We start from the raw sequence: 27,098 nt of genomic DNA, 5'->3' as shown, positions 1-27,098 counted from the left end.
ATAATTCATCTTTTATTACAACTGAATCATAACAGCAAGCATTCATTTCATTATATGTAAATAGGTTATAAGTATTTTATAAAATGTTCCAGTATAACTGTAAGAATGGTCGTCTTCCTGGGGAGAAGGGTACAATGCAATGTACATGCGGATAGAGTGCAGGCCTTCTCCAAATATCCAGTGCTCCAACCACCCCTTATATACAGGTTTTTCTCTCTGTCTGACCTCAAGTCCTCTGCATGCAGTCAGCAGTCATCCTTCTGACCACCAGGACACACATTTTCCTTCATTCTACAAATAGCTTAACTTCTCCCATCTGTTTCCCCTTTGGTGCTCTCATGCACAGTTCCCACCGATAAAACAAAACTTTGGGGTCACGGTGATTCACAGGTACATGCATACGTCTTCTGCCAGATACCAAGCTTCCCTGTATTGCTGCAAAGGAACAAGAACAGTACAAGTTTCCACAGTTTTACAGCCCTTAGGCCTCAAAAGGTCACAGGTTGTTGCAAAACTGTTACAAGGGTCAGGTCTTGTCTCTACATTTCCCTCTTGAGGAATTCCAGAATTAGGAATTCCTCACTATTAGGGAAAAATGAAAGAGCAAAGGGTGCACTGGTAGGTAAGTGCCATCTATATAATAATTTATAACAATGCTCCTGAATTGCAGCAGAAATAGAGCTTTTGGCAGTGTTCTGAAATACAACATCCGATTCTTCTTCCGTGACTACAACACCCAACTCATTCTCCCAGGCTTTAAGATGGGCAAAAGCGTAGGGGGACTGCGCATTTAGTAGAGTATACAATTTGGAGATTACTCCTCGAAGTTTATCGGCGTGTTCACAGTAGGTCTCAAATAATGATTTAGTGGGGCGCACTAAATGCGTGTCCCGTACCTTTTGTAAGAAATGTCGGATCTGAGCTACTCCCAAAAAGTCCCCCATACCCCCTTTAAATCTGTTCACGAAGTCCTGTGTTGGGATCAGATCCCCCTCCCTCCACAGATGACTGATAGTGCCTAACTGTAAACCGTTGTGATGGTGCTCTACTATACAACGGTATAGAAAAGTTTTAAATAAATAAATAAATACTCCCTGTTGCCTCCAACTGTGAAAAACCGGGGAGCTCAGGCCCATCTGAGGGGGAGGTTTTGAAATCTAGGATGGGGGAAGAGGAGGAAGGAGAAGAGAGGAGGATGGAGTAAGAGGGATTTCAGAGACGAGGATCTGGGATCAGGGAGCAGGGGAGAGGTAGGAAGGAGAGAAGAGGAGGTTCCATTACCTGCAGACAGAATCTGAGATCAAGGGAGGGAGATCCAAATTGCTATTGCTGTAGTGGGGAGTGGGAGAGTGGCCCAGAAAAGAGAAGGAGATACTCCATGCCGCAGGAGACGGAGGGCTCTGGGGATACACCGGGCCGCTTCATTCTTACAGCATCAGTGATAAGCTGCCAATTTCTTATCAGGGGGTTCACCCCAGCTCTGTCTGCCTCAATCTTGCCCTTCCTGTTCCCTACACAAGAGAGGGGGAAATCCAGGGCTGTGTGCACATTTACTGTGTGGCATTCACCCAATGATGTTTAGTAAAACATCCTCCGTGTATACTAGAAATGCAGATAATGCAATCCTTACCTAGACCTAGAGAGCTCAGGGTCTCATAATTCTCCTTCATCACCTCCCTGTAAAGCTCCTTCTGCTCTTCATCTAAATACCCCCACTCGTCCTGGGAGAAAGAGACAGCGATGTCCTCAAACGTCACCGGCACCTGAAACACAAACCAGAAACACTCAGGGACACGTGGAGAGGCTCAGCTGGCTTTAATCCCATAACATTTTATCATGGAAGAGGGGACACCAGGACCCCTCATCCCCAGGAACTGCCAGACTTGTTCCCCTGGACTCAGTTTCCTTTCTGGACCTCAGGGTTTACAAGTCTAATCCCAGAGACAGAGAATATCAATCGTCTCTGCCTGGATAAATCTAAATAATAAAACCCAAGATCTAACAGAGCATTATCCAGAACATCAGGAACATCTGATTCTGTCACATCAGGAGGGCTCACTGTGCTCTCAGCCTCCTGGTTTACTCAGCCCCTAACCTTGAGTCATCTTTGATGCCTCCCCTCCTTCTGCACATCCAAAACATTGCTAAAGTGAGTCACTTCCTCCTCTATAACACTGCTAAAATCCAGCCCTTCCTCTCTGAGCCAAAACCCTCCTCTCCTCTCTTATCTCCTCCTGTATAGACTTCTGTAACTTGCTCTGTGCTGACCTCCCGCTGAATCGTTTTTCTCCCCTGCAATCTCTTCAACATTCAGCTGCATGACTTCTCTTTCTTTAACCTCGCTATGATCATGTAACCCCTCTTCTCAGGTCACTACATTGGCTCTCTGTCCTCTTCCACCTACAGTTCAAGCTTCTCTCCCTCCCCTACAAATGCACTCACTCTGCAGCTCCTCATTTTCTTTCTTTTCTTTTCCTTCCTCGTCAACACCATTCATCAGGCAAGTTGCCCTTATCTGTGTCTTTCTCCACCACCGCCACTTTTCAGTTCTGTGCTTTCCACCTTGCTTTGCCAAATGCCTGGAAGAGACTTCCAGAGTCCATGTGTCTTGCTCCCTCTCTGTCCATCTTCAAATCCAGTTTAAAAACTTGCCTTCTTGATGCTGCTTTTAAATGCTAACTTCTTTCTAAGACGCTTCTTCAATATTCCTGTTTGTTGTGCATGTTTGCCTTGATTAGACTGTAAGCTCCCTGGAGCAGGGACCATCTCCTGTGTGTGTCTATCAGTGCTGTGTATACCTAGTAGTGCTTTAAACATCATAAATAGTAGCAGTAGTGCTAAATCCTAACATATAGTTAGAAATTTCTATGTCTGATTGCACATCACTTTGAGATTTTTTTTAAATTAGGAGACGATCAAAATACAATCAATCAATCAAATAAATAGCAGGGCAGGAAGAGTTTGGTGTCCTGACCAGTACCCTTGCTCCCATTTCTAGTTATTTCCATGGTTCACATGCTGGTTGATTAAGTGATGTATCCCATTTCAGTAGAGCTTACAATCTAATCAAGACAGAGAGACAGGGCAAAAAACACTTGGGGAATTTATTTTATTATCAAAATAGTTAAAATTAATGAGGCTGGGGGGCGCTGTCGGCGTCTGATGCGAGCGGACGCATAGCTGTTTAGCTCCGTTCCCCACAAGCCCTAAAACCTGACAATTTGGCTTTTCGACTCAGATTTTTTCTGCTGAACAAGTAGGTAAACCAGGAGGAACTATTCCACTTTCATTGACAATGACCTTGAAGCAAAAAACTACTGATCTTCGACAATTTTCCTGTGGGAAAAGCCAGACGGAGCTAGGCCAAGATGGCACTGAATCCACAGGTTCAGAAATGGGAGAGGCCGCGGCTCCAGCAGACACCCCGGGTGAAGTCACTAGTCATGATTCCCCCTCTATAGCGTCTTTGCTCACTAGAGAAGAGGCCCGACAGTGGTTTATTGTCCTGAGAGCCGATCTTAAGCAGCATAAGATGGAAATAATGGCGTCTATTGCCGACCTGAAGGATGATTTAGCAGCATTAGGGAATAGAGTGGACGAAGTGGAGATACGGATAGTCGGACACGGGGACGCATTATTCACCTGAATACTCAGCATGCTGCCTCAACTTCCGAAATCCAAGCGTTACAAGCTAAGGTGGAAGACCTTGAAAATCGGAGCAGGAGGAACAATCTTCGCATACGGGGAGTCCCGGAACAACCTGAGTTTGCCGATGTGAACGCGGTGGCTACGCAAATCTGTTTCTTTATACTGTCGCAAGGCAGTGAAAGCTCTAATGACTCAGATACTACCATTCCGGAGGTACGTTTTGAAAGAGCGCACAGGGCCCTTGGCCCAAGAAGGGACCAACGTCCAAGGAACATTGTATTGTGCTTTACTAGCTTTCCTCTGAAAGAACAAATATACGCCATCACTAGGCAGATGAAAGAAATAAAATGGCGCAATCACACTCTGTCTATTTACCAGGACCTCTCACCTGTTACGCTGAAAAAACGCTACGATCTTCGGGAAGTAATCTCCAGTCTAAGGGCCAATGACATTAAATATTGATGGACTTACCCATTTGGGCTGACTTTTCAAGTGCAAGGCGCTTCTTACCGGATGGCCACCAGTTGAGGCCTTTACCAAAGTGCAGCTGCAAGTATCTTTTCAAGCACCCAAAATGGTACCGGCACAACAGAAGACGGACGTGGCACCACGTTGGCAAAGAGCGGATAAGGGCGGTAAGAGGCTCCGCAGACAACCAGATAATCGCCAATCTGCAGTCCAGGATCAAGGCTGAAGTGGTGCCTTTCTTTTTCTGGATTTATCTGCATCATTAGTCCCCCTAGGACTACTTTGGTGAATACCAAGATTCACTGACATTTTAAGTGCTGGTTGGTTGTTCAGCGCTGGTTTCGACAGTATGTGGTAAAAAAAAAAAAAGTGGTATTGCGATGTTGGGTTTCAAGTTTATAACGGTATTATCTTTTCTCTCATAAATAGGGCTTGGGGGGGGAACGGGTGTGTTGTGGGGGTCCCGTTACGTGTCGGATGTTGAAGGCCTCCAGGAGACTGGTATCCCTTAGGAGGACACTGGGATGCTTTAGGATTTTCAGGGGGCACACCGGGATTCATGACTGGTTTTCTCTACTATGGGAGGGGGCAGGGGGGCTTCAGGGTACGTAAAGGACAAAATGGGACTTGGGTAGACAGAGTCTTCAGTGGGTTACATGTGCTAGTATGGGAATATCTGCACATGGTGGCTATTGTTGATAGCATAAATGGCGACCAAACTACTTTCTCTAAATGTGAAAGGGTTATAAACGCCTAGAAAACATTTAACCCTCAAAAGGGAATTACAAAGACAAAAAGCAGGCATTGTGTTTATCCAGGAAACGCACGTTCGGAGGCATCATGAGCGTCTCTTGGTATTCCCACAATTCCCAGACTGGTCTGCCAGTACAAAGAGCAATAGATACGCCGGGGTGGGGATTCTATTCTCCACGGATTTTGTACATGAAGAGCTAGTGCATGTATATGACCCGCAAGGCAGGTATGTTCTGGTAAAAAAATGCTTATTTCCCAAATACGAATCACTCTTCTTTCTTAAGCAACCTTGAAAGTCTTTTACAGCAGCATTTAGAAGGGGACCTCGTCATGGGAGGAGACTTTAATTTTGTACAGGATCCGTCTATGGATTCCAGTTCCAGTAAGGTTTCACTCCCTAATGTGAGACAGCAGTGGCATAATTTCATAGATACATGGAGCAAAAGATACCCCCATTCCCATTCCTTTACGTTCTACTCCAATCCGCACTGTACGTACTCCAGAATAGATTATTTATTTATGTCAGCTCAACTACAGAACCAGGTTTATAGAGTGGGCATTGATAATATCACGTGGTCAGACCACGCCCCGATCTGGGTTGTATGCCATTTCCGAGATTCAGATTCGGGTTACCGTCCATGGAGGCTTAATGACAGCCTGCTCAAAGATCATGATTTTGCTAGTAAGATAGAGAGCCAATTGACAAATTATTTTAGGGAGAATCAGACGGAGGGAATGTCATCTCTGACGATATGGGAATGCTCCAAAGCGGTGGTAAGGGGCTTATGCATAGCCCGTGCGACCTATTGTAATAAGGAGCGAGAGAGTCAACGCAGGTTATTGCTTTCAGAATTGTCAACCTTAACACAACAGCATAGCACCACTAAGTCTGCAACACTATATCAGAAAATATTGAAGGCTAAATACCACTTGAGATCTTTGGATGATAATGTTATCAGTCACCATCTCACTCTGCTGAAACAACAATTTTTTGAGGGGGGTAACAGGGCTGGGAGATACTTGGCAAGACAGCTGCGGGCCGCTGGGCTCAGACAGTGGTGGCTAAAATTCATAATACTCAACGGCAGGTGGTCACCAAGTCTGAGGATATCTGCAACTCTTTCACTGATTTTTACTCTCAGTTATACTCCCCAGATATCTCCATAACTGATGGGGCGATTGATGACTACCTGCAGTCGGTTACTTTACCGACACTCTCGGCTGCGCAGAAAGAATTCCTAGACAAACCTATAGAGAATGCTGAGGTGCTAGCAGCCATAAAGCCTGGAAAGGCACCCGGTCTAGATGGCTATACTGGTACATATTATCGTAAATTTGTTATGACACTAGTGGGTCCCCTGACAGATACATTTAACTCTCTATTAGAGGGCACTTCCCTTAGTAAAGATGCTAATACAGCGGGAATCACAGTACTTGCCAAGCTGGGAAGGGACCCTACCAGGTGTAGTTCATATCGGCCGATATTGCTGATTAACATAGATCTGAAAATTCTAGCCTGGGTCTTGGCTGCCAGATTAAATGGTGTATTACCTGGGCTTTGTTCCCGGGCGATTAGCAGCCGATAATGTCCGTAGGATGGTGGACATTATAGATTTGGTGCATCATTTATTTATTTATTTATTTTATTTAAATTCTTTTAATATACCGATGCTCAAGACCAAGTCTTATCGTACCGGTTTACAGTAGAACTAGGGGAAACCAATTAACACCGATAGAGAAGACAAAGTTACAAAAAACAGGGAGCATAAACATGGGCGTTAGAAGAGAAGAAGTTCAGACGAGTACAACTGGAGAGTAATGTAAAAAATAGGCAGCGAACAATTGATTAACATAGAGTAGCTGAATTTCGGCGGGTAAATTTATCATAAGCAGTTACTAGCATAAAATTCCTGTGGGTGAAGGAGCAGAGGAGGTAATTGAGGGGGCAAGGGAAGGGCAGGGACCGGGGCGGAGAGACGGAGGTGATAGGGAACGGGTAGGAAGGTAAAAGGGGTGGGTGAGAGAGTCAGTACAGGTGGATAGAATGTTCCTTCAGCGGTATGCTTGAGCGAACAGCCAGGTTTTCAGTTTCTTTCTGAAGGAGAGATGGCATTGTTCCTGGCATAGATCTGGGGGTAGTTAATTCCAATGGAGCGGTCCCGCTGTGGATAGTGCTCGTTTATGAATGGTAGTTTATGATAGTGCTCGTTTATGAATCATGACAAAATACCTGCTGTTCTCCTTTCATTGGACGCCAAAAAGGCGTTCGATCTTGTGCACTGGTTGTTTCTCTTTAAGACTCTACGAAACATGGCTTTTGGTGCATCCTTTCTTACCTGTTTAATGAAGTTATACGAACAACCTTACGCGAGGGTTAAGGCCAATGGTAGCTCTAAGACATCTTTTGTAATTAAGCAGGGGACTCGGCGGGGATGCCCGCTCTCTCCCCTGTTCTTTTCCCTATTTATGGAACCCTTCACCACAAGGATTAGGGGAGCCACCCATTTTAAAATGTCATTATTTGCGGATGATGTCATGCTTACCCTTTCGGAACCCGAACTTTCTCGGAGGGGAATTATGGAAGAATTAGGACAGTTTACCTCTGTGTCAGGTATGAAAGTCAATTATGAAAAATCAGAGATTCTCAACCTTACATTACCTAACACGGAGGTGCACTCTCTCCGCCAGAAATTTCCATTTAAGTGGGCGTATCTAAGGGTACGGTTAGGCTCTCTCACTAAACAACTGTTTGATCTAAATTACCAGCCACTTCTTGCCTCAATAAAAACCAATTTGGAAAAATGGTTGCAACACACTCATTCTTGGATGGGGAGACTTGCAATTGTCAAGATGAACGTTCTCCCCCGTTTCTTATATTTTTTCACTACGATTCCCATAATCATCCCATCGGCCACATTGAAACAATGGTAACAAATTATTTGTGGGTTCATCTGGCGGAAGAGGCCTCCACATGTTGCTAGAGCCACGCTATATCAACCAAAAATTAGAGGTGGCCTACAATTACCCAATCTGACCTGGTACTTTAATGCGGCGCAGCTTAGGGCACTGGTAGTGCTTCACCACCCGCATGATGTCCCACAATGGGTACGATTAGAGCAGGCTCTGTTGGGGAAGTTTCCAATATCAGCAATTCCATGGCAACCTAAGTCCACGTGGGGCAGTTTCACCCACTTTCCTTACGCCTTGCACACTACCGTTCAGATTTGGCAGAAGTGGGGCCAGAACAATATTCGCTAATGATTCATTTGTTCACTAACACAGTCGTATCCATCACCGCTGCGTCCACACCCTCTAAGATATGGGCTGCGGCGGGAATTCAGAGGCTGAAACACGTATTGGTACAGAGTGCTTTTCTATCCAGGGCACAACTAAGTACTAACTAGTCCCTTGATGATTTAGACTTTCTGCTGTATGCAAAAATGTAACACTTCACGCATAAGGGAATGCGGGCGGGCACTATTAGAACCACTGGCACAGTATTTGAAAATTTCTGTAAGCATGCTTCCACACTCAGGGGCATTATTTCAAAAACCTATGCTCTTTTTAATGGTAAAAAGCTAGGCGTGCATCAACATCGCATGCATTAGGAAGCTGATTTTCAGGTTCCCTTGGAGGATCAGGATTGGGATCTTATTTATACCATGGCTCATAAATGCTCTATCTCTGCTGGGCTGCAAGAAAATTGCTACAAATTAATATATCATTGGCATTACGCCCCAGTGAAGCTGCATAGGTTCACTTCTAAGATCCCGGACACATGTTGGAGGAGATGTGAGGAATTGGGTACATATTATCACATATGGTGGACATGCCCTAAGATAACTTCCTTCTGGCAAACAGGATTTAAGTGGATCTCCCAAGTCCTCAAGGTTAATGTGGACGCCAAGCCTTGGCATATACTTCTAGGGCTACCCACCTTAGATCACATGAAGGAAATACAACGATTTGTGTTGCAAGATTTTATTGCAGCTAGAGCGGAAATAGCATTACATTGGAAACAATTAAACGCTCCCAGTATGGCCAACATGCATCAAAGACTACATTCTTTTTACCAACTGGGTAGGCTCACTGCTGTGCATCAAGACCGACTGACTTTATTTCAAAAAACATGGGAACCTTACAAATTATGGTTGGCCATGCAACAGCAGTCGCATGATAGACAGGTGTCTTGATCAGTTGGATAGTTTTTCATAGTATATGGCGGTATAAGCTGTATGTACCTACTGTTACTGCTAAACGTCAATGTACGGTTTGACTTATAGTCTACTCTCCCTATGAATATTGTACACATATATGTCTCACCTACCCTTCTCCATTATCTCTTATATCTTGTTTTCCTTCTCTCCTCTTTTATCCTAATATCTCAAGGCATGAATCCGGTGGCGGGGGTCGAGGGGTTTACGGGGTAGGTGTACGAAAAAGGCCTTACCTCGGCTGGTCTCGGCGCCGGCTGCGCAGGCCTCACACGGTCTCGCCTCGGACCCGCTTAGAAACTGTAGTCTCTCTATCCTTCTATCTTGCGCTTCCTGGTGCGCACGAAGGGGCGCTCAAAGGGGCTCCTTCGTGCGCGAGACGCCTAGCTCCGTCGATTGCCCTTAAAGGGCTCCGGGGCGCTCCGATGACGTTGGGCTGGTGTGGGCGGGCTTACCGCGGTCTTTTTATTTTCTGTTATCTCCGTCCCAGGGCTCCGGTAGCTGGTCGGGTCGCCTTCCCTGCCTCAGGTCCACCTCCCCTGACCCCGATGGGTCAGCGCCGAAAGCGCAGGGAGGGCCGACCTGGCCAGTGAAGGAGCAGGGGGTGAAAGGGCGCACCTAGCTCCGTCGATTGCACGTAAAGGGCTCCGGGGCGCTCCAATGACGTTGGGTTCGTGTGGGCGGGCTTACCGCGGTCTTTTTATTTTCTGTTATCTCCGTCCTGGGGCTCCGGTAGCTGGTCGGGTCGCCTTCCCTGCCTCAGGTCCACCTCCCCTGAGCCCGATGGGTCAGCGCAGGGAGGGCCGACCTGGCCAGTGAAGGAGCAGGGGGTGAAAGGGCGCGCCTAGCTCCGTCGATTGCCCTTCACTGGGAAGTTTGGGTTGAACCTGAGCCTGAAGCAGTTCCTCTTTTTGGTTGTGGGCTCCGAAAGGACTGAGACCTTCCCGAAGGTCGAGATGTCTGAAATGAGTTTCTGTATGGCCAGAAGTGCTGGGAGCCCCTGGCCTGACCCCGCATGGGCCTCTTTTTCCTATCTTCCGGTAGCCACGGTACTAGACATTCACCCCACTTACTGGCTAGCTTTTCCAATTCACTTCCGAATAGGAGGGATCCCTTAAAGGGCATCTTTGTGAGGTTTGCCTAAGAGGTTGCGCCCACTGACCAATTTCGCAGCCACAGCTGTCTTCTGGCTGCCATCACTGAGGCGAGGTATGCACTAGGTCAGAGCTTGCATCTGCCAGAAAGGCTGCGGCGAGCTCCATCGACTCTCTGGAATGCGCCCCTCAGCTATCTGCCTCTCTAAAAAGAAGCAGAGACGAACGAGCCACCAGGACACAACAGGAAGCAATCTGCAGTGTCATTGCTGTCGTGTCAAAGGCTTGCTTAAGGATGGACTCCAACCGCCTATCGTGTGTGTCCTTCAAGGCCGCTCCTCCCTCCACTGGGATAGTTGTTAGCTTTGAAACAGCGCAAACCAGGGCGTCAACTCTCGGGAAACGCAGGTGTTCTTTGACTGCTGGGTCCAAAAGATACAAGGCCTCCAAGGTCAGACCCCCTTGAAAGCTGCTTCCGGGGTGTCCCACTCCAGGTCAATCAACTCCTGGATGGCTTCCAGAATCGGGAAATAGCAAGAGGCTTTCCATAGAGACACCAGGATGGGATTCCTTTTTGGTTCCGACATAGGGTTTGTGCCGGGAACTCCCATAGTCTTCAGGGTCTTGGAGACCAGGGCTGGCAATTCATCTCTGTGGAAAAATCATAGCATAGTGCAGTATGGCTCCAGGCCTGGATGGATTTCCCTATCCTCCAATAAATATGCATCCCCATCGTGATCCGTGGGGTCTGGATCCCTGTCAGGGATACCCTTGGTAAGCCTGCGGATAGGGCTGGGAGGATGAGGCCTTCCCAGACCAGGCAGAGGCAGCAGCTGACTGCGCCTGAACAAAGGCTTTGAAGGCCCTGAACGAATTCCATCCAGGAAAAGGTTGCTGGGTCCATGCCTAGCCCAGGAGGATCTGGGGTAAGCCCCCCTGACCTGCCCTCTCCCAAGGAGGACGCAGCCCCGGGACTGCTCAGATCCGGGCGCTAACAGATAAGGTCCTGGCTGACCCATCCTCCGACTGGGAGAAGTTCTGAGAGTCCAACCCTCCCTGGGCTTCCTCACAGAGCTGACACAGGAAGGATCCAGGTCAGGCTGCGCAGCCCTAATATGGCAGGAAGCACAAAGAGAGTGTCACTTGTGCTTTTTTGTTGCCTGAGCCATAGTTCATTGTATCTTGTGCATTCAGTCAGCTAGCACAGACTCGAGTGTGCACAAATCCACCCTGACGAGCGCAAGTATAAGCATCCAGTTGTGCACGTGTGCTTATGCGCGCGGTTATGTGCAGAAATGCGCGCTCATTAAGGGGTGGGGTCAGGCGCACAACAGAGCTGGCCCGCAACGCACGTACTAACGGTCAATGGGAGAAAATGGCACTGCACCAAACTGCGCGCAAGATGGCATTGCTGCAGCCTGCCACGTGCAGTGCCCACCGAGCCTGAAGTGGGGCCTAGCTCATCAGGGGGCCGCTAAACCCGCTTGGAAAACCCCTTCCCTTGCCCCAACAGGATCGGGAACGTCGTCGGTACAGTGCACCGAGCAAGAGACCGAAGGAAAGACTTACTGAGCCCTTCCACGTCTCTGAATCAGAAGAGTTACATAAGAACATAAGAAAATGCCATACTGGGTCAGACCAAGGGTCCATCAAGCCCAGCATCCTGTTTCCAACAGAGGCCAAAACCAGGCCACAAGAACCTGGCAAGTACCCAAAAACTAAGTCTATTCCATGTAACCATTGCTAATGGCAGTGGCTATTCTCTAAGTGAACTTAATAACAGGTAATGGACTTCTCCTCCAAGAACTTATCCAATCCTTTTTTAAACACAGCTATACTAACTGCACTAACCACATCCTCTGGCAACAAATTCCAAAGTTTAATTGTGCGTTGAGTAAAAAAGAACTTTCTCCGATTAGTTTTAAATGTGCCCCATGCTAACTTCATGGAGTGCCCCCTAGTCTTTCTACTATCCGAAAGAGTAAATAACCGATTCACATCTACTCGTTCTAGACCTCTCATGATTTTAAACACCTCTATCATATCCCCCCTCAGTCGTCTCTTCTCCAAGCTGAAAAGTCCTAACCTCTTTAGTCTTTCCTCATAGGGAAGTTGTTCCATACCCCTTATCATTTTGGTAGCCCTTCTCTGTACCTTCTCCATCGCAATTATATCTTTTTTGAGATGCGGCGACCAGAATTGTACACAGTATTCAAGGTGCGGTCTTACCATGGAGTGATACAGAGGCATTATGACATTTTCCGTTTTATTCACCATTCCCTTTCTAATAATTCCCAACATTCTGTTTGCTTTTTTGACTGCCGCAGCACACTGAACCGATTTCAATGTGTTATCCACAATGACACCTAGATCTCTTTCTTGGGTTGTAGCACCTAATATGGAACCCAACATTGTGTAATTATAGCATGGGTTATTTTTCCCTATATGCTTCACCTTGCACTTATCCACATTAAATTTCATCTGCCATTTGGATGCCCAATTTTCCAGTCTCACAAGGTCTTCCTGCAATTTATCACAATCTGCTTGTGATTTAACTACTCTGAACAATTTTGTGTCATCTGCAAATTTGATTATCTCACTTGTCGTATTTCTTTCCAGATCATTTATAAATATATTGAAAAGTAAGGGTCCCAATACAGATCCCTGACGCACTCCACTGTCCACTCCCTTCCACTGAGAAAATTGCCCATTTAATCCTACTCTCTGTTTCCTGTCTTTTAGACAGTTTGCAATCCATGAAAGGACATCACCACCTATCCCATGACTTTTTACTTTTCCTAAAAGCCTCTCATGAGGAACTTTGTCAAACACCTTCTGAAAATCCAGGTAAACTATATCTACCAGTTCACCTTTATCCACATGTTTATTAACTCCTTCAAAAAAGTGAAGCAGATTTGTGAGGCAAGACTTGCCCTGGGTAAAGCCATGCTGACTTTGTTCCATTAAACTATGTCTTTCTATATGTTCTGTGATTCTGATGTTTAGAACATTTTCCACTATTTTTCCTGGCACTGAAGTCAGGCTAACCGGTCTGTAGTTTCCCGGATCGCCCCTGGAGCCCTTTTTAAATATTGGGGTTACATTTGCTATCCTCCAGTCTTCAGGTACAATGGATGATTTTAATGATAAGTTACAAATTTTTACTAATAGGTCTGAAATTTCATTTTTTAGTTCCTTCAGAACTCTGGGGTGTATACCATCCGGTTCGGGTGATTTACTACTCTTCAGTTTGTCAATCGGGCCTACCACATCTTCTAGGTTCACCGTGATTTGATTCAGTCCATCTGAATCTTTACCCATGAAAACCTTCTCCATTACGGGTACCTCCCAAACATCCTGTTCAGTAAACACCGAAGCAAAGAAATCATTTAATCTTTCCGCGATGGCCTTATCTTCTCTAAGTGCCCCTTTAACCCCTCGATCATCTAACGGTCCAACTGACTCCCTCACAGGCTTTCTGCTTCGGATATATTTAAAAAAGTTTTTACTGTGAGTTTTTGCCTCTACAGCCAAATTCTCTCTTAGCCTGTCTTATCAATGTTTTACATTTAACTTGCCAATGTTTATGCTTTATCCTATTTTCTTCTGTTGGATCCTTCTTCCAATTTTTGAATGAAGATCTTTTGGCTAAAATAGCTTCTTTCACCTCCCCTTTTAACCATGCTGGTAATCGTTTTGCCTTCTTTCCACCTTTCTTAATGTGTGGAATACATCTGGACTGTGCTTCTAGAATGGTATTTTTTTTAACAATGACCATGCCTCTTGGACATTTTTTACTTTTGTAGCTGCTCCTTTCAGTTTTTTTCTAACAATTTTTCTCATTTTATCAAATTTTCCCTTTTGAAAGTTTAGCACGAGAGCTGTGGATTTGCACACTGTTCCTCTTCCAGTCATTAAATCAAATTTGATCATATTATGATCACTATTGCCAAGCGGCCCCACCACCGTTACCTCTCTCACCAAGTCCTGTGCTCCACTGAGAATTAGATCTAAAATTGCTCCCTCTCTCGTCGGTTCCTGAACCAATTGCTCCATAAAGCTATCGTTTATTCCATCCAGGAACGTTATCTCTCTAGCGTGTCCCGGTGATACATTTACCCAGTCTATATTGGGGAAAATTGAAGTCTCCCATTATTACCGCACTACCAACTTGGTTAGCTTCCCTAATTTCTCTTAGCATTTCACTGTCCGACTCACCATTTTGACCAGGTGGACGGTAGTATACCCCTATCACTATAGTCTTCCCTGACACACAAGGGATTTCTACCCATAAAGATTCAATTTTGTATTTAGTCTCCTGCAGGATGTTTATCCTGTTGGACTCTATGCCATCCCGGACATAAAGCGCCACACCTCCTCCCGAGTGCTCCTCTCTGTCATTGCGATATAATTTGTACCCCGGTATAGCACTGTCCCATTGGTTATCCTCTTTCCACCATGTCTCTGAGATGCCAATTAAGTCTATGTCATCATTTACTGCTATACATTCTAATTCTCCCATCTTACTTCTTAGACTTCTGGCATTAGCAAACAAACATTTCAAAGTTTGTTTTTTGTTTGTATTTTCATTCTGCTTTCTAATTGATAGGGATAAGTTAGAATTTTTTAGCTCAGGTGAGTTTTTAGTTACAGGCACTTGGACTACTTTTCTAATTATTGGAACCTCACTGTCGGGATGCCCTAATTCTAATGCATCATTAGTATCCTTTAAAGATACCTCTCTCCAAACCATGCGCTGCTGAGCGACTGTCGGCTTTCCCCTTTGTTCTAGTTTAAAAGCTGCTCTATCTCCTTTTTAAAGGTTAGCGCCAGCAGTCTGGTTCCACCCTGGTTAAGGTGGAGCCCATCCCTTCGGAAGAGACTCCCCCTTCCCCAAAAGGTTCCCCAGTTCCTAACAAAACTGAATCCCTCTTCCTTGCACCATCATCTCATCCACGCATTGAGACTCCGGAGCTCTGCCTGCCTCTGGTGACCTGCGCGTGGAACAGGGAGCATTTCAGAGAATGCTACCCTGGAGGTTCTGGATTTAAGCTTTCTACCTAAGAGCCTAAATTTGGCTTCCAGAACCTCCCTCCCACATTTTCCTATGTCGTTGGTGCCCACATGTACCACGACAGCCGGCTCCTCCCCAGCACTGTCTAAAATCCTATCTAGGTGACTCGTGAGGTCCGCCACCTTCGCACCAGGTAGACATGTTACCAGGCGATCCTCACGCCCACCAGCCACCCAGCTATCTACATTCCTAATAATCGAATCACCATCTATGACGGCCGATCTAACCCTTCCCTCCCGGGCAGTAGGCCTTGGGGAGATATCCTCAGTGCGAAAGGACAATGCATCACCTGGAGAGCAGGTCCTTGCTACAGGATCCTTTCCTGCTGCACCTGGTTGGTGCTCTCCCATCATGAGACCTTCTTCCTCCAAGGCAGCACCAGGGCTGCCAGTCTGAAGTTGGGACTTGACTACTATGTCCCTGAAGGTCTCATCTATATACCTCTCTGTCTGCCTTAGCTCCTCCAGGTCTGCCACTCTTGCCTCCAGAGATCGGACTCGTTCTCTGAGAGCCAGGAGCTCTTTGCATCGCATGCACATGTACAACTTTTCACCGGTGGGTAAAAAATCATACATGTGACACTCGATGCAAAAGACTGGGAAGCCCCCCTCTTGCTGCTGGACTGCTGCCTTCATCTCAATTTTGATCAGTTCCTATTTAAGTTTTAGGTTGCTATGGGAGTAGGAATGTGTCTAACGTCCTTTAAATGTATTAGTGAATTCACTATGTGTCTGGTAGTGGCCTACCGGGGTCTGATCGAATTCTCAATAAAGTTTTTGTTGATGTTTGGTTTTTTTTTTTAAAGTAGCACCTGCCTATAAATTAAGAGATGAGCTGTGGGTGGGTTGGGAAATACAAACAGTCTAACTTTATTTAGTCAGCCTGAGTGACTCACTGCTCCCTTGATTAACAAATGTTGGTCCCTATTCAAACCCAATCAATCACACTACCTCAACACCTTTCCAAGGTGAGTAACTGAGCTGAACTATTCAACATTTTTACTTAGGTATACACTGCTCCTAGCTTATTTCTAGCTTCTGGCTACTTTGGGGGTTTTTTTTTTCAATACAAGCACTCAGTTAGTATTAAATACAAACACTCAGTTCTTTAAAAGTCTGGAGAACACTCAGTTCTGCAGACTTTTAAAAATAAACACACTACCTACTGCTACCTTATTGACTGACTAAAAATACAAACAGTCTAACTTGTTTATTCACTGCCTACCTACTGCTACCTTATTGACTGACTAAAAATACAAACAGTCTAACTTGTTTATTCACAGCCTGACTATTAAAGGCACAAATACATTAAGTAATATTCCCAAATAGTTAACTTTGCCCCAATACTTTTAAAAAAGACAATGTCCCAAGTAAAAACTTACTGATTCCTTTCAGCCACCAGCAAGGTGATCCTCTCCTCTCAGTGTTCCCAGGCTCAGCGCTTACCGGCTTCAGCAGCAAAGTCCACACCAGGAACTGGTTACCGGACCAAGTCACACCTCTGAGGGATCTCGGAAATAACCTCAGGAATTCTCAACTGGGGGAGGGACCTTAGGTATCACCACAGGAGAACGGGGCTTGGTATGGGGATAGCACCTCCACATCTGCTAGGAGACAGAGAGATACTGGATGACTGAGGTCACTGCAGGGGGGTATCTAGGGTGACGTCAGCTTTGAAACCTGAGTCTATCTCCATCTGCTAGCAGGGGAGCGCGTAACCCATTGGTCCTGGCTCCATCTGGCTACACGCTAGGAAATTTATGTTTTTTAAATTGACTTTGTTGTTCATTATAGTTTTTTTTATCCATAGATGTTTTTACTATTTATGCTGTAATATTTATATTGAATTTAATGTTTTGTTTTTAATCATTTATAATTTTTAATTGATTTTATTTATATTTATACTATAAACTGTTATGATTGTTATCAGAATAACGGTATATAAAATAATATAAACAAAATAAATAAATAAAGCGGGGGAGGGAGAGGAGTAGACGTGACCTGGCTGAGAATTGAAGACTAAAAATGACCAAGGTTTGGAAAATTACTTTTGGGGTTCAACTTCTTCTTCCTTGAAATTTGTGGATCAGCAACAAGAGACAAAGATCTTTATACATTTAGGGGCGGATTTTAAGAGCCCTGCTCGCGTAAATCCGCCCGGATTTACGCGAGCAGGGCCCTGCACGCCGGTGGGCCTATTTTACATAGGCCCACCGGCGCGCAGAGCCCCGGGACTCGCGTAAGTTCTCCGAGGGGGGCGGGCCCGGTCATCGCGGTGTTTCGGGGGTGTGGCTACGGCCCGGGGTGGCCCGGGGGCGCGGCCTCCGTACCCGCCCCCAGGTCGCGTCCCGGCGCGCAGGAGGCCCACTGACGCGCGGGGATTTACGCTTCCCTCCGGGAGGCGTAAATCCCCCGACAAAGGTAAGGTGGGGGCTTAGACAGGGCCGGGTGGGTGGGTTAGGTAGGGGAAGGGAGGGGAAGGTGAGGGGAGGGCAAAAGGAAGTTCCCTCCGAGGCCGCTCCGATTTCGGAGCGGCCTCGGAGGGAACGGGGGTAGGCTCGGCGCGCGCCGGCTATACAAAATCGATAGCCTTGCGTGCGCCGATCCAGGTTTTTAGCAGATACGCTCGGCTCCGCGCGTATCTGCTAAAATCCAGCGTACTTTTGTTTGCGCCTGGAGCGCCAACAAAAGTAGGCCTATTCGCGGAGTATGAAAATCCGCCCCTTAATTTTCACTAGAAAAGAAATGTGGTTAATTAGAAGAAGAGATTCCTTAGATATTTGCAAAGCCTCCCCTAAATAATTATTAATCATCTCCCCTGGTGAAATATTCTCTCTTGGGAAAGTTGATAATTGTAAAATATTTCTCTTGGCAACATTTTCCAAATTCTTAATTTTTCTTCTAACAAACTTTATCCTGAATGGACCCAGGAGAATTAATGAGTAAATTTCCTACCTTGTTCTCCAGTGCCTGCAGCCGCTTAGCATGAGCAGAGATTTTCCCTTCAATCCTTTCCAACTTGCTGCTCATTGTTGCTTCCAGCCGCTCCACAACCATCCACAGAAAGCCCAAAGTCCTGGGCTGCAGTGGATCCAGAGCCAGCCCTGCCCCCTCCTCTGATCCCGGGGGCTCTGCCAGAGGCTGCACCGAGGAGGGATCTGGCTCTGGAGAAGGCAGAACCCCCTTCCTGGGCTCCACTGAAGTCCCAGAACCCATAAAACCATCCATGGGAGACGGGCGAGATTTAGACTTTCCCTTTCTATTCGATGTAGTCAGGATCAGAGACAGGTCGGGCTGAGGATGAGAGAAAGAGAGAATCTGGAGAGTTAATTCCCTCCTGTACCGAGCACTTTGTGAATTAACAGAAAACCCTGCAGAAAACACTCTCAGCACCTTTGTATCAAACCCATCACATTTAAACAGCACCAACTCCCAAAACTCACACAGCAACATCCTATCTATGAAACAACAAAACTGGAAGTGAGGTAACTTGCCCTAAAGCAGCTAAATAATGAACTTTTTGTAATATGTGAATTAGAGATGTTTTTAAATAAATAAAAATCTATTCCCTGCTGGAAAACAAAACAAGCTGGACTGATACAAACCTTACACAAAAACTAAATGCTAGCAGAATCCCTCCCCTCAGTCCCACATGGAATATCCAGACAGACCCTCACCAAATACAGGATAAGGGAATAGCAAACTGAAAAAAAAGTAATACAAATTATAAACAACAATAGTAAAGTAAAATTACAGGTTACAGAGAGCACAAAAGGTAAATCTCAGGTTTCTGTGTGCAAGTAAAATTGTGAGCTTTGAGAGGAGTCTCTTGCAGGCTAACTCCCCTCTACTCTCTTTACGGGGCGGTGCTTAGTGCTCCTCCCATTCAAGCTTTGACCCCTAAATCCTAACATTTTAATGCTCAAGTTTCTGAAAGTCAAATTATTGTGAATCCTAAGGGCAGCAATCAGAGCAGCTCATAAGAATGGCTGCAAACATAGGGGCAGACGCAAAAATCTTCCCGGAAAGCGGGCGCTGACTTTTCAGCACCCGCTTTCTTAGCACCCGCATGGCACCCGCAGGGGGGCGCACCATGCAATATTTAAATTAGGGGGGGTCACGCTAGGAAGGAGGAGCTAGAGTCGTTTGCGTGACCTTAGCACCTCCTTCCTAGCGCGACCCGCTGCGCTGCCCTGTCTGCCAGATATGAAAACAGGCGCCGAGTTTACAGGCTGAGTTATTTTATTTTATTTACTTTGAAAAGTTTTTTCTGCTTTTCCCTCCTTCTTTTCAATGTATCTTTTTGCATTTGGAGTGAATGAGTGCATTTGCATTGCTCCGACGCACCCTCGATTGGACACGCTGTTTCGGTTACCCCTTATTCAATAAGGGGCCGAAAACGCGCAACCAAACCCCCGAACCTAACAGCGCCCGCAACATGCAAATGCATATTGATGGTCCTATTAGGTATTCCCGTGCGATTCAGAAAACAAAATGTGCAGCGAAGCCGCACATTTTGCTTTCAGAAATTAGCGCCTACCCAAAGGTAGGCGCTAATTTCTTCGGGCACTGGGAAAGTGCACAGAAAAGCAGAAAAAACTGCTTTTCTGTGCACCCTCCGACTTAATATCATGGCGAAACTAAGTCGGAGGTCCCAAAAGTTACCAAAAGTAAAAAAAAAAATTTGAAGTCGGCCCGCGGGTCGAAAACCAGACACTCAATTTCGCCTGCTCTCCCGCGGACTTTACTGTATCGGCCCGTTACTGCCTTCTTCCTAGCGCGACCCGCCACGGCTGCCGGTTATGAAGACCGATGCCGGTAAACTTGGCCTCGGTTTTCATAACCTGCATGTCTGCCAGTAATGAAAACGGCCGCAGAGTTTATTGGCTCCAGGCAGGCGTTAATATCTGAGCAATAAATATGTGTGTGTCTGAGACACACATTTATCTTTTTGCATTTGGAGTGAATGAGTGCATTTGCATGTGATGAGTGCTAACTCATTCACGCCATGTCCGATGCGCGTTAAATAGGCACTAATGGAAAAATTACTTACCTGATAATTTCGTTTTCCTTAGTGTAGACAGATGGACTCAGGACCAATGGGGTATAGTGTACTCCTGTTAGCAGTTGGAGACGGATCAGATTTCAATCTGACGTCAGCCCCTAGTACATATACCCCTGCAGGAAGTGCAGATCCTCAGTATTCTTCCATGCAAAGCATCGTGGATATATGTTTGACTGACTGATTGATTAACTTTATAACTTGCATAACTTTATAACTTGGTTAACGTTAAAACTTGATTAACCTGATTAATAGATTGGTTGGTGAACTATAGCTGGAGACCGCCGGAGAGCTCAACCTGAAGTGTCGACACCCAGTAGGGTGGATATTCTAGGTAAACGAAAATCTGGCTTACCCTTGAATCATGTGTGTGTCCGGCAGCCAAGGGCGGGATACTGAGTCCATCTGTCTACACTAAGGAAAACGCAATTATCGGGTAAGTAATTTCTCCATTTCCTAGCGTGTAGCAGATGGACTCAGGACCAGTGGGATGTATAAAAACTACTCCCGAACCGGGTGGGAGGCTGCCTGTGACCCACTCAATATTGCCCTTGCAAATGCCGTATCCTCTCGAGCTTGAACATCAAGACGGTAGAATCTGGAGAATGTATGGATGAAGGACCATGTCGCTGCCCTGCAAATCTCGACAGGTGACATCATTCTGGTCTCTGCCCAGGACGCTGCCTGGGCTCTTGTTGAATGGGCTTTGACCTGTAGAGGCGGGAGCTTTCCTGCTTCTACGTAGGCTGCCTTGATAACTTCCTTGATCCAGTGGGCTATGGTGGCCCGCGAGGCCGCTTCCCCTTGTTTCTTTCTGCTATGAAGGACGAAGAGGTGGTCCGTCTTTCTTACGGGTTCCGACACCTCCAGGTATCTGGATAAGAGTCTGCCGATGTTAATATGGCATATATTCCGGGCTTCTTCCGAATTCTTCAGGGCGTCCGCCGATGGAAGTGAGACGGTCTGGTTAAGTGGAAGTGAGAGACCACTTTGGGAAGGAACGAGGGAACCGTGTGTAGTTGGATGGATCCCGGTGTGATCCTGAGTAACGGCTCACGGCAGGACAGTGCTTGTAGTTCCAAGATGCGGCGGGCTGAACAGACTTCCAGCAAACATACAGTCTTTAAGGTCAAGAGGCGGAGAGACAGGCCTCTGAGGGGTCTGAAACTGTTTCCTGCTAGGAAGTCCAGGACAAGGTTGAGATTCCATAGAGGTACCGGCCACTTTAGTGGTGGGCGGATGTGTTTGACTCCCTTCAGGAAGCGTGACACGTCTGGGTGGGAAGCTATGCTGTCGCCTTCGCTCCTTGAGCCATAGCACGATAAGGCTGCCACCTGTGGTCCTGTAAGAATTCCAGGATCACTGGAACTTTGAATGAGCATGGTTTGATGTTGTGATCATCGCACCAGGCTTCAAATACTCTCCAAATCCTTATGTATGTTAGCGATGTGGAGAACTTGCGTGCTCGGAGGAGGGTGTCGATTACAGCCCCCGAGTATCCGTTCTTCCTCAGGCGAGCCCTCTCAATGGCCAGACCATAAGAGAGAATTGAGCTGGATCCTCGTGGAGGATCGGTCCTTGCTGTAGTAGATCTCTGTGAGGCGGCAGGGGAAGAGGGTTCCATAACAGTAGTCTTCTCATGTCCGCGTACCACGGTCTTCTTGGCCAATCTGGAGCCACCAGAAGAACTAGACCCTCGTGTAGTTGAATCTTGTGAATGATCGTGCCCAGCAAGGGCCACAATAGGAAGGGGTATAGTAGGGTCCCCAGTGGCCAGGTCTGGACCAGGGCATCGATCCCTTGAGACTGTGGTTCCCGTCTGCGACTGAAGTATTTGGTCACTTGCGCGCTGTGTCTGCTTGCCAGAAGGTCCATGACCGGTGTCCCCCACCGGTTCACTATCATCTGGAATGCTGTGGACGACAGCTTCCATTCTCCGGGCTCTAAGCTTTCTCTGCTGAGGTGGTCCGCCGTTATGTTGTCTTTCCCGGCGATGTGGACAGCAGATATCTCCTGGAGATTCGCTTCCGCCCACGCCATCAGTGGGTCTATTTCTAGGGACACTTGCTGGCTTTTGGTGCCCCCTTGTCGGTTGATGTAGGCTACCATTGTGGCGTTGTCTGACATCACTCTTACTGCTTTGTCCCGGATCCTGTGGGCGAACCGTAGGCAGGCTAGTCTGACTGCCCAAGCTTCCAGTCAGTTGATATTCCATCCTGCCTCTTCGGTGTTCCACCGCCCTTGGGCGGTTAACTCCTCCTAGTGTGCCCCCCCATCCTTGTAGACTGGCATCTGTGGTGAGCAGGGTCCATGATGGGGAGGATAATCTTGATCCCCTGTCCATGTGGTTGGTCTGTAACCACCACCGTAGCTGGGTCCGGAGCCTGCCAGGGAGAGTCAGCCGGACGGTGTAGTTCTGGGACAGTGGGCTCCATCTTGATAGAAGTGAGTGCTGAAGGGGCCTCATGTGGGCTCTTGCCCATGGCACTACTTCCAGGGTGGATGCCATCAGCTCGAGGACTTGCAGATAATCCCATGCTGTGGGACGAGGGACTTTCAATAGTGTTTGCAGCCGGATCCACAGTTTTGATCTCTTCGTGAGAGTCAGACTGACCTTCTCTTCTCTGGTGTCGAATCGGACTCCTAGGTATTCCAGTGACTGGGAGGGCTGTAGAGAACTCTTGTTTGTGTTGATCACCCATCCTAGGCTCTCCAGTAGAGTTATGACTCTGCTGGTCACTTGGTGGCTCTCCGCTGGTGACTTCGCCCTGATCAGCCAATCGTCTAGGTAAGGGTGCACCTGGATCCTATCCTTCCTCAATGTTGCCGCCACTACCACTATTACCTTGATGAATGTCCGGGGCGCTGTGGCTAACCCGAAGGGAAGCGCCCGGAACTGGTAGTGGTGGCCCAGGACCTTGAAGCGTAGATAGCGCTGGTGTTCCTGATGAATTGATATATGCAGGTAGGCCTCCGAGAGATCCAGGGAGGTGAGTAACTCTCCCGGTTGTATTGCCTTTATTACGGAGCGCAGGGGTTACATGTGGATGGGCCAGAACGTTCCTTCTTTCTTGGTACGATAAAGTAAATGGAATGCCCAGTATTTGCTTCCTGTGGAGGTACCGGTATGATGGCCTTGAGAGTCAGCAGTTTGTTTAGCATTGATTCCACTGCCGTCCTCTTGGCGGGGTCATGGCAAGGAGACTCCACGAACTTGTCCGGAGGGGTTCGCAGGAAATCCAAATAGTACCCCTCCCGAATAATGGCTAGGACCCACTTGTCCGACGTTATCTCGACCCATCTGCGGTAGAATATTTAACATTTTTTTTTTCTATACCGAACTTCATGACAAGCATTCATATCAGAATAGGGTTAGTCTGCCCCCTATGGCTTCTTCCTTTAGACGGGTCGGCTGAATCTCATTGTGGAGTGCGACTGGGACCTGAACCCGAGCCGGTTCCTCTCTTGTTGTGCCTGTTCCGAAAGGACTGGTTTCTGCCTGTGGAGCATGGCGCTTGAAAGCTGTTCCTGCTATAAGGGTTGAAGCGCTGTGATCCTCTGCCCCGGGATGATCTGGGGAACGGTTGCTGGTTTCTCTTTATCTTGTCTACTGGAAGGCGCGGCAATGAGGAGTCTCCCCATTTGTCGGCCAGTTTCTCCAGTTCGCACCCAAACAGGAGGGATCCTTTAAAGGGCATCCTCGTGAATCTAGCTTTGGAGGATGTGTCCGCTGACCAGTTTCGGAGCCAGAGTTGCCTCCTGGCCGTCACTGAAGACGCCACCCCTCTGGCCGCTGTGCGTACGAAGTCGGAGGCAGCATCCGTTAGGAAAGATATTGCTGGTTCCATGACCTCTCCTGGAATGTTATTCCTGGCTTGGGATAAGCAGGCACGTGTTACCACGGTGTAACAGGTCGCTATTTGAAGAGCCATGGCGGTGATGTCGAAGGACTGTTTCAGGATGGACTCCAGGCGCCTGTCGTGGGCATCCTTGAGCACTGTCCCTCCCTCCACTTGGATGGTGGTGCGCTTAGCTACCGCACAGACCATGGCATCCACTCTTGGGCAGGTAAAGAGATCTTTGGTTGCCGGGTCCAGGGGGTACATGGCAGCTAGGGCTCGTACCCCTTTGAAGGTGGACTCCGGGGTGCTCCATTCCAGGTCAATTAGCTGTTGCGCAGCTTGTAACAGCGGGAAATGGCGAGAGGTCTGGCGGAGGCCTTCCAGTAGGGGATTCGGCTTAGGTTCCCCTGGAGAGCCTGGGGCCGGGATGGCGAGCTCCGAGAGACATTGTGAAACTAAGTCCGAGAGTTCGTCCCTTGCGAAAAAGCGTCTCATGGTGCGGTGAGGCTCTGTCCCCGGGGGGAGTTCTCCTTCTTCGAGAGGTTCGGCCTCCTCTTCGGATATGTCCGAGTCCTCATAAGTGGGACTTCTGGATCTTGGAGGCCTGTATCTCTCCCTTGAGGGACCTGGCGCATCAGGATCCTCTCGTGGAGCATGTGGATGCGAAGCTTCAGTTTGCATTCGAACAAAGGTGTGGATCCCCTTGAAAAGTTCCACCCATGAGAGCGATGCAGGGTCCAAGCCGGGTGGCGCTGGTTCTTTGGGGGCCCTGGCTGAGGGGGTGTCCCTCTGGGATTTACTAGGTCCGGGGTGTCGTCCGAGGAGCTGGTACTTGGCCCTGGGTGCGCGAGGCCTTGGCCTGGGTCCCCCAGGGCCTCCTCACACTGTGAACATAGGGCGTCGGCCGCCTCGCTCTGTGCGGCCCTAATGTGGCCTGCAGGGCAGAGATCTTGCGCTTTTAACTCATTATCTGGCGGTGCCATGGTTGTCTGCGCTTAAATCTGAAGCGCTCCTGTGCGCCCGGGTTGCGTGTGAGATATGCGCGCGGCTGTGCGCCCAAGATTTATGCGCACAGCTCGCGGCGTGCGTAATTTGTGCACCTCGCCTTTGCGCATGTAGCTTATGCGCACAAGGGATATGTGCGCGCACGTACGTGCACAAGAGGATTTGTGCGCCTAAAGCCAACTTTGTGCTGTGCGGCGAATGGAGCGGCGAATGAGGACAAGATGGCGATGGCAAGCACACGGGCAAGATGGCGACCACCTCTGAGAGCCTCCACGTGGCCGGCCCTTGGGCTAACCGGGGTCTGTCCCTGCTAGGGAGGATCAACCCGGTGGCACTGGTCGCATCACTGACCTGCGCTTCTCTTCTATCCTTGGAGACCGGATAACAAAAGAGGATTTCTACCTTACCTTGTCTTCGGCGCTTCCCGGCTTCGCTCCGGGCGGTCTCCGGCTGCGGGGGGTAGGGGGTAAATACCTTCACCGCCGTTCTCGAGAATGCACCCGCTGCCTCTCAGCCGCGCCCGGGAGACCGGAGGCTAGGTCCTCGCCGTGATTCGGCCGCCGAACCGAGGCTCACTCACCTCCGAGGGACCACGGAAATCACCTCGGGAATCTCAACTGGGGGAGGGACCCGAGGGTATCACCGCAGGAGAGCGGGGCTCATCTTCCGTAAGTATCTTTTCTTCTTAAATTTGGGTTTCTTTGTAGTTTAGTTCTAGCGCTCTGAGAGCGTGCAGATAGTCCCTAATTGCTTTGGAGACGGAAAATACTGAGGATCTGCACTTCCTGCAGGGGTATATGTACTAGGGGCTGACGTCAGATTGAAATCTGATCCGTCTCCAACTGCTAGCACGAGTACACTATACCCCATTGGTCCTGAGTCCATCTGCTACACGCTAGGAAATCCCCCTATTGCATTAGGGGGTGGATTAGCGCCTATTTAACCCACGTCCCACAGCAGGTTAAACAGTGCGCTCGGATCACTGTATTGCATCGGCCCCATAGATTGCGACTTAAAGACCTGATTGCCTCCTTGATTTCCTTTCCACGCTCCCAGGTGCCGATGCAATAAAGGTGCATAGAATCTCATGGTGCCCCAAAGGGGGGGGCGTCATGCAATATTTAAATTAGGGGGTCACGCTAAGAAGGAAGTGCTAAGGTCACTTGTGCGACCTTAGCACCTCCTTCCTAGCGTGACCCGCCGCGGCTGCCTGTCTGCCAGTAATGAAAACAGCCCCCGAGTTTACAGGCATCGGTCTTCATTACTTGGTCTGCCCAGTTTTTTTTTTTTTACTTTAAAAAAGAAGTACAGAAAAGCAGTTTTTTTGCTTTTCTGTACTTTTCAATGCGCTCAGCTATTAACTCCTGCTCCAGCACGTTACTGTATCGGAGGGAATAGCTAATCCGATCATTAACATATCATATACATGCGGCAGGCAGAAAGGGATACGCGTCGATTTCAAGAAGTGGTAAGGACCCGTAAAACCAGATACTGAATCGCGGATTAGACATACGCGTCCAAATTGTGCGTACAAAGAGGGTTAGAAACAGGGTAACCGCAGCCGCGCTTTACTGTATCGGCCTGTGAGCGATAAATGTGCATCAGAGACCTACATTTATCTTTTTGCATTGGGAGTGAATGAGTAATAGGCTCATTCCCATTCGTTTACATGTGATGATCGCTCTCTCATTCACTCCGCGTGGGACGCGCGTTTAATAGGCGCTAATCCCCCTACTGCATTAGGGGATTGATTAGCGCCTATTTTCCCGCGTCCAACTGCACTGTATTGCTTCGGCCCCCCCAGTGCAGAGGCCCCCGCCTGGAGCCCTTTACACTCAGTCCCGCTGCTTGCTAGAAACCGTCACAGGGACACCAGAAAAGAACGGGTTGGAAAGACACCGCTTACCCTCCAGGGCTGAGCTTTATTGCAGTCGCTAAA

General features: G+C 47.9%; 1 protein-coding gene across 1 annotated transcript; it reads right to left on the bottom strand.

Annotated features, from left to right (window-relative positions):
* Positions 1-27,098, bottom strand: LOC115083660 (zinc finger protein 74-like). Its single transcript, XM_029587611.1, has 4 exons — positions 27,066-27,098; positions 18,206-18,544; positions 1,631-1,763; positions 1-435 (listed from the first exon to the last, which is right to left on the bottom strand). Exons 2-4 carry the CDS (start codon positions 18,476-18,478, stop codon positions 287-289), a joined length of 555 nt encoding a protein of 184 aa, XP_029443471.1. The 5' UTR covers positions 18,479-18,544; positions 27,066-27,098; the 3' UTR covers positions 1-286.

The sequence above is a fragment of the Rhinatrema bivittatum genome, chromosome 2 (assembly GCF_901001135.1).
Source record: "Rhinatrema bivittatum chromosome 2, aRhiBiv1.1, whole genome shotgun sequence".
NCBI classification, from domain to species: domain Eukaryota; kingdom Metazoa; phylum Chordata; class Amphibia; order Gymnophiona; family Rhinatrematidae; genus Rhinatrema; species Rhinatrema bivittatum.
Note: the sequence above shows the minus strand (reverse complement) of the source record. Positions and strands in the feature narration are given on the sequence as shown.

Excerpts from the sequence above, each read along its gene's own strand:
- LOC115083660 (XM_029587611.1), bottom strand. The coding sequence starts at position 18,478 with ATGGATGGTTTTATGGGTTCTGGGACTTCAGTGGAGCCCAGGAAGGGG. Across the intron at positions 1,764-18,205 it reads TGCAGGCACTGGAGAACAAG|GTGCCGGTGACGTTTGAGGA; the intron begins GTAGGAAATTTA and ends TTTGTGTTTCAG. Across the intron at positions 436-1,630 it reads CCTGAGCTCTCTAGGTCTAG|CAATACAGGGAAGCTTGGTA; the intron begins GTAAGGATTGCA and ends GTTCCTTTGCAG.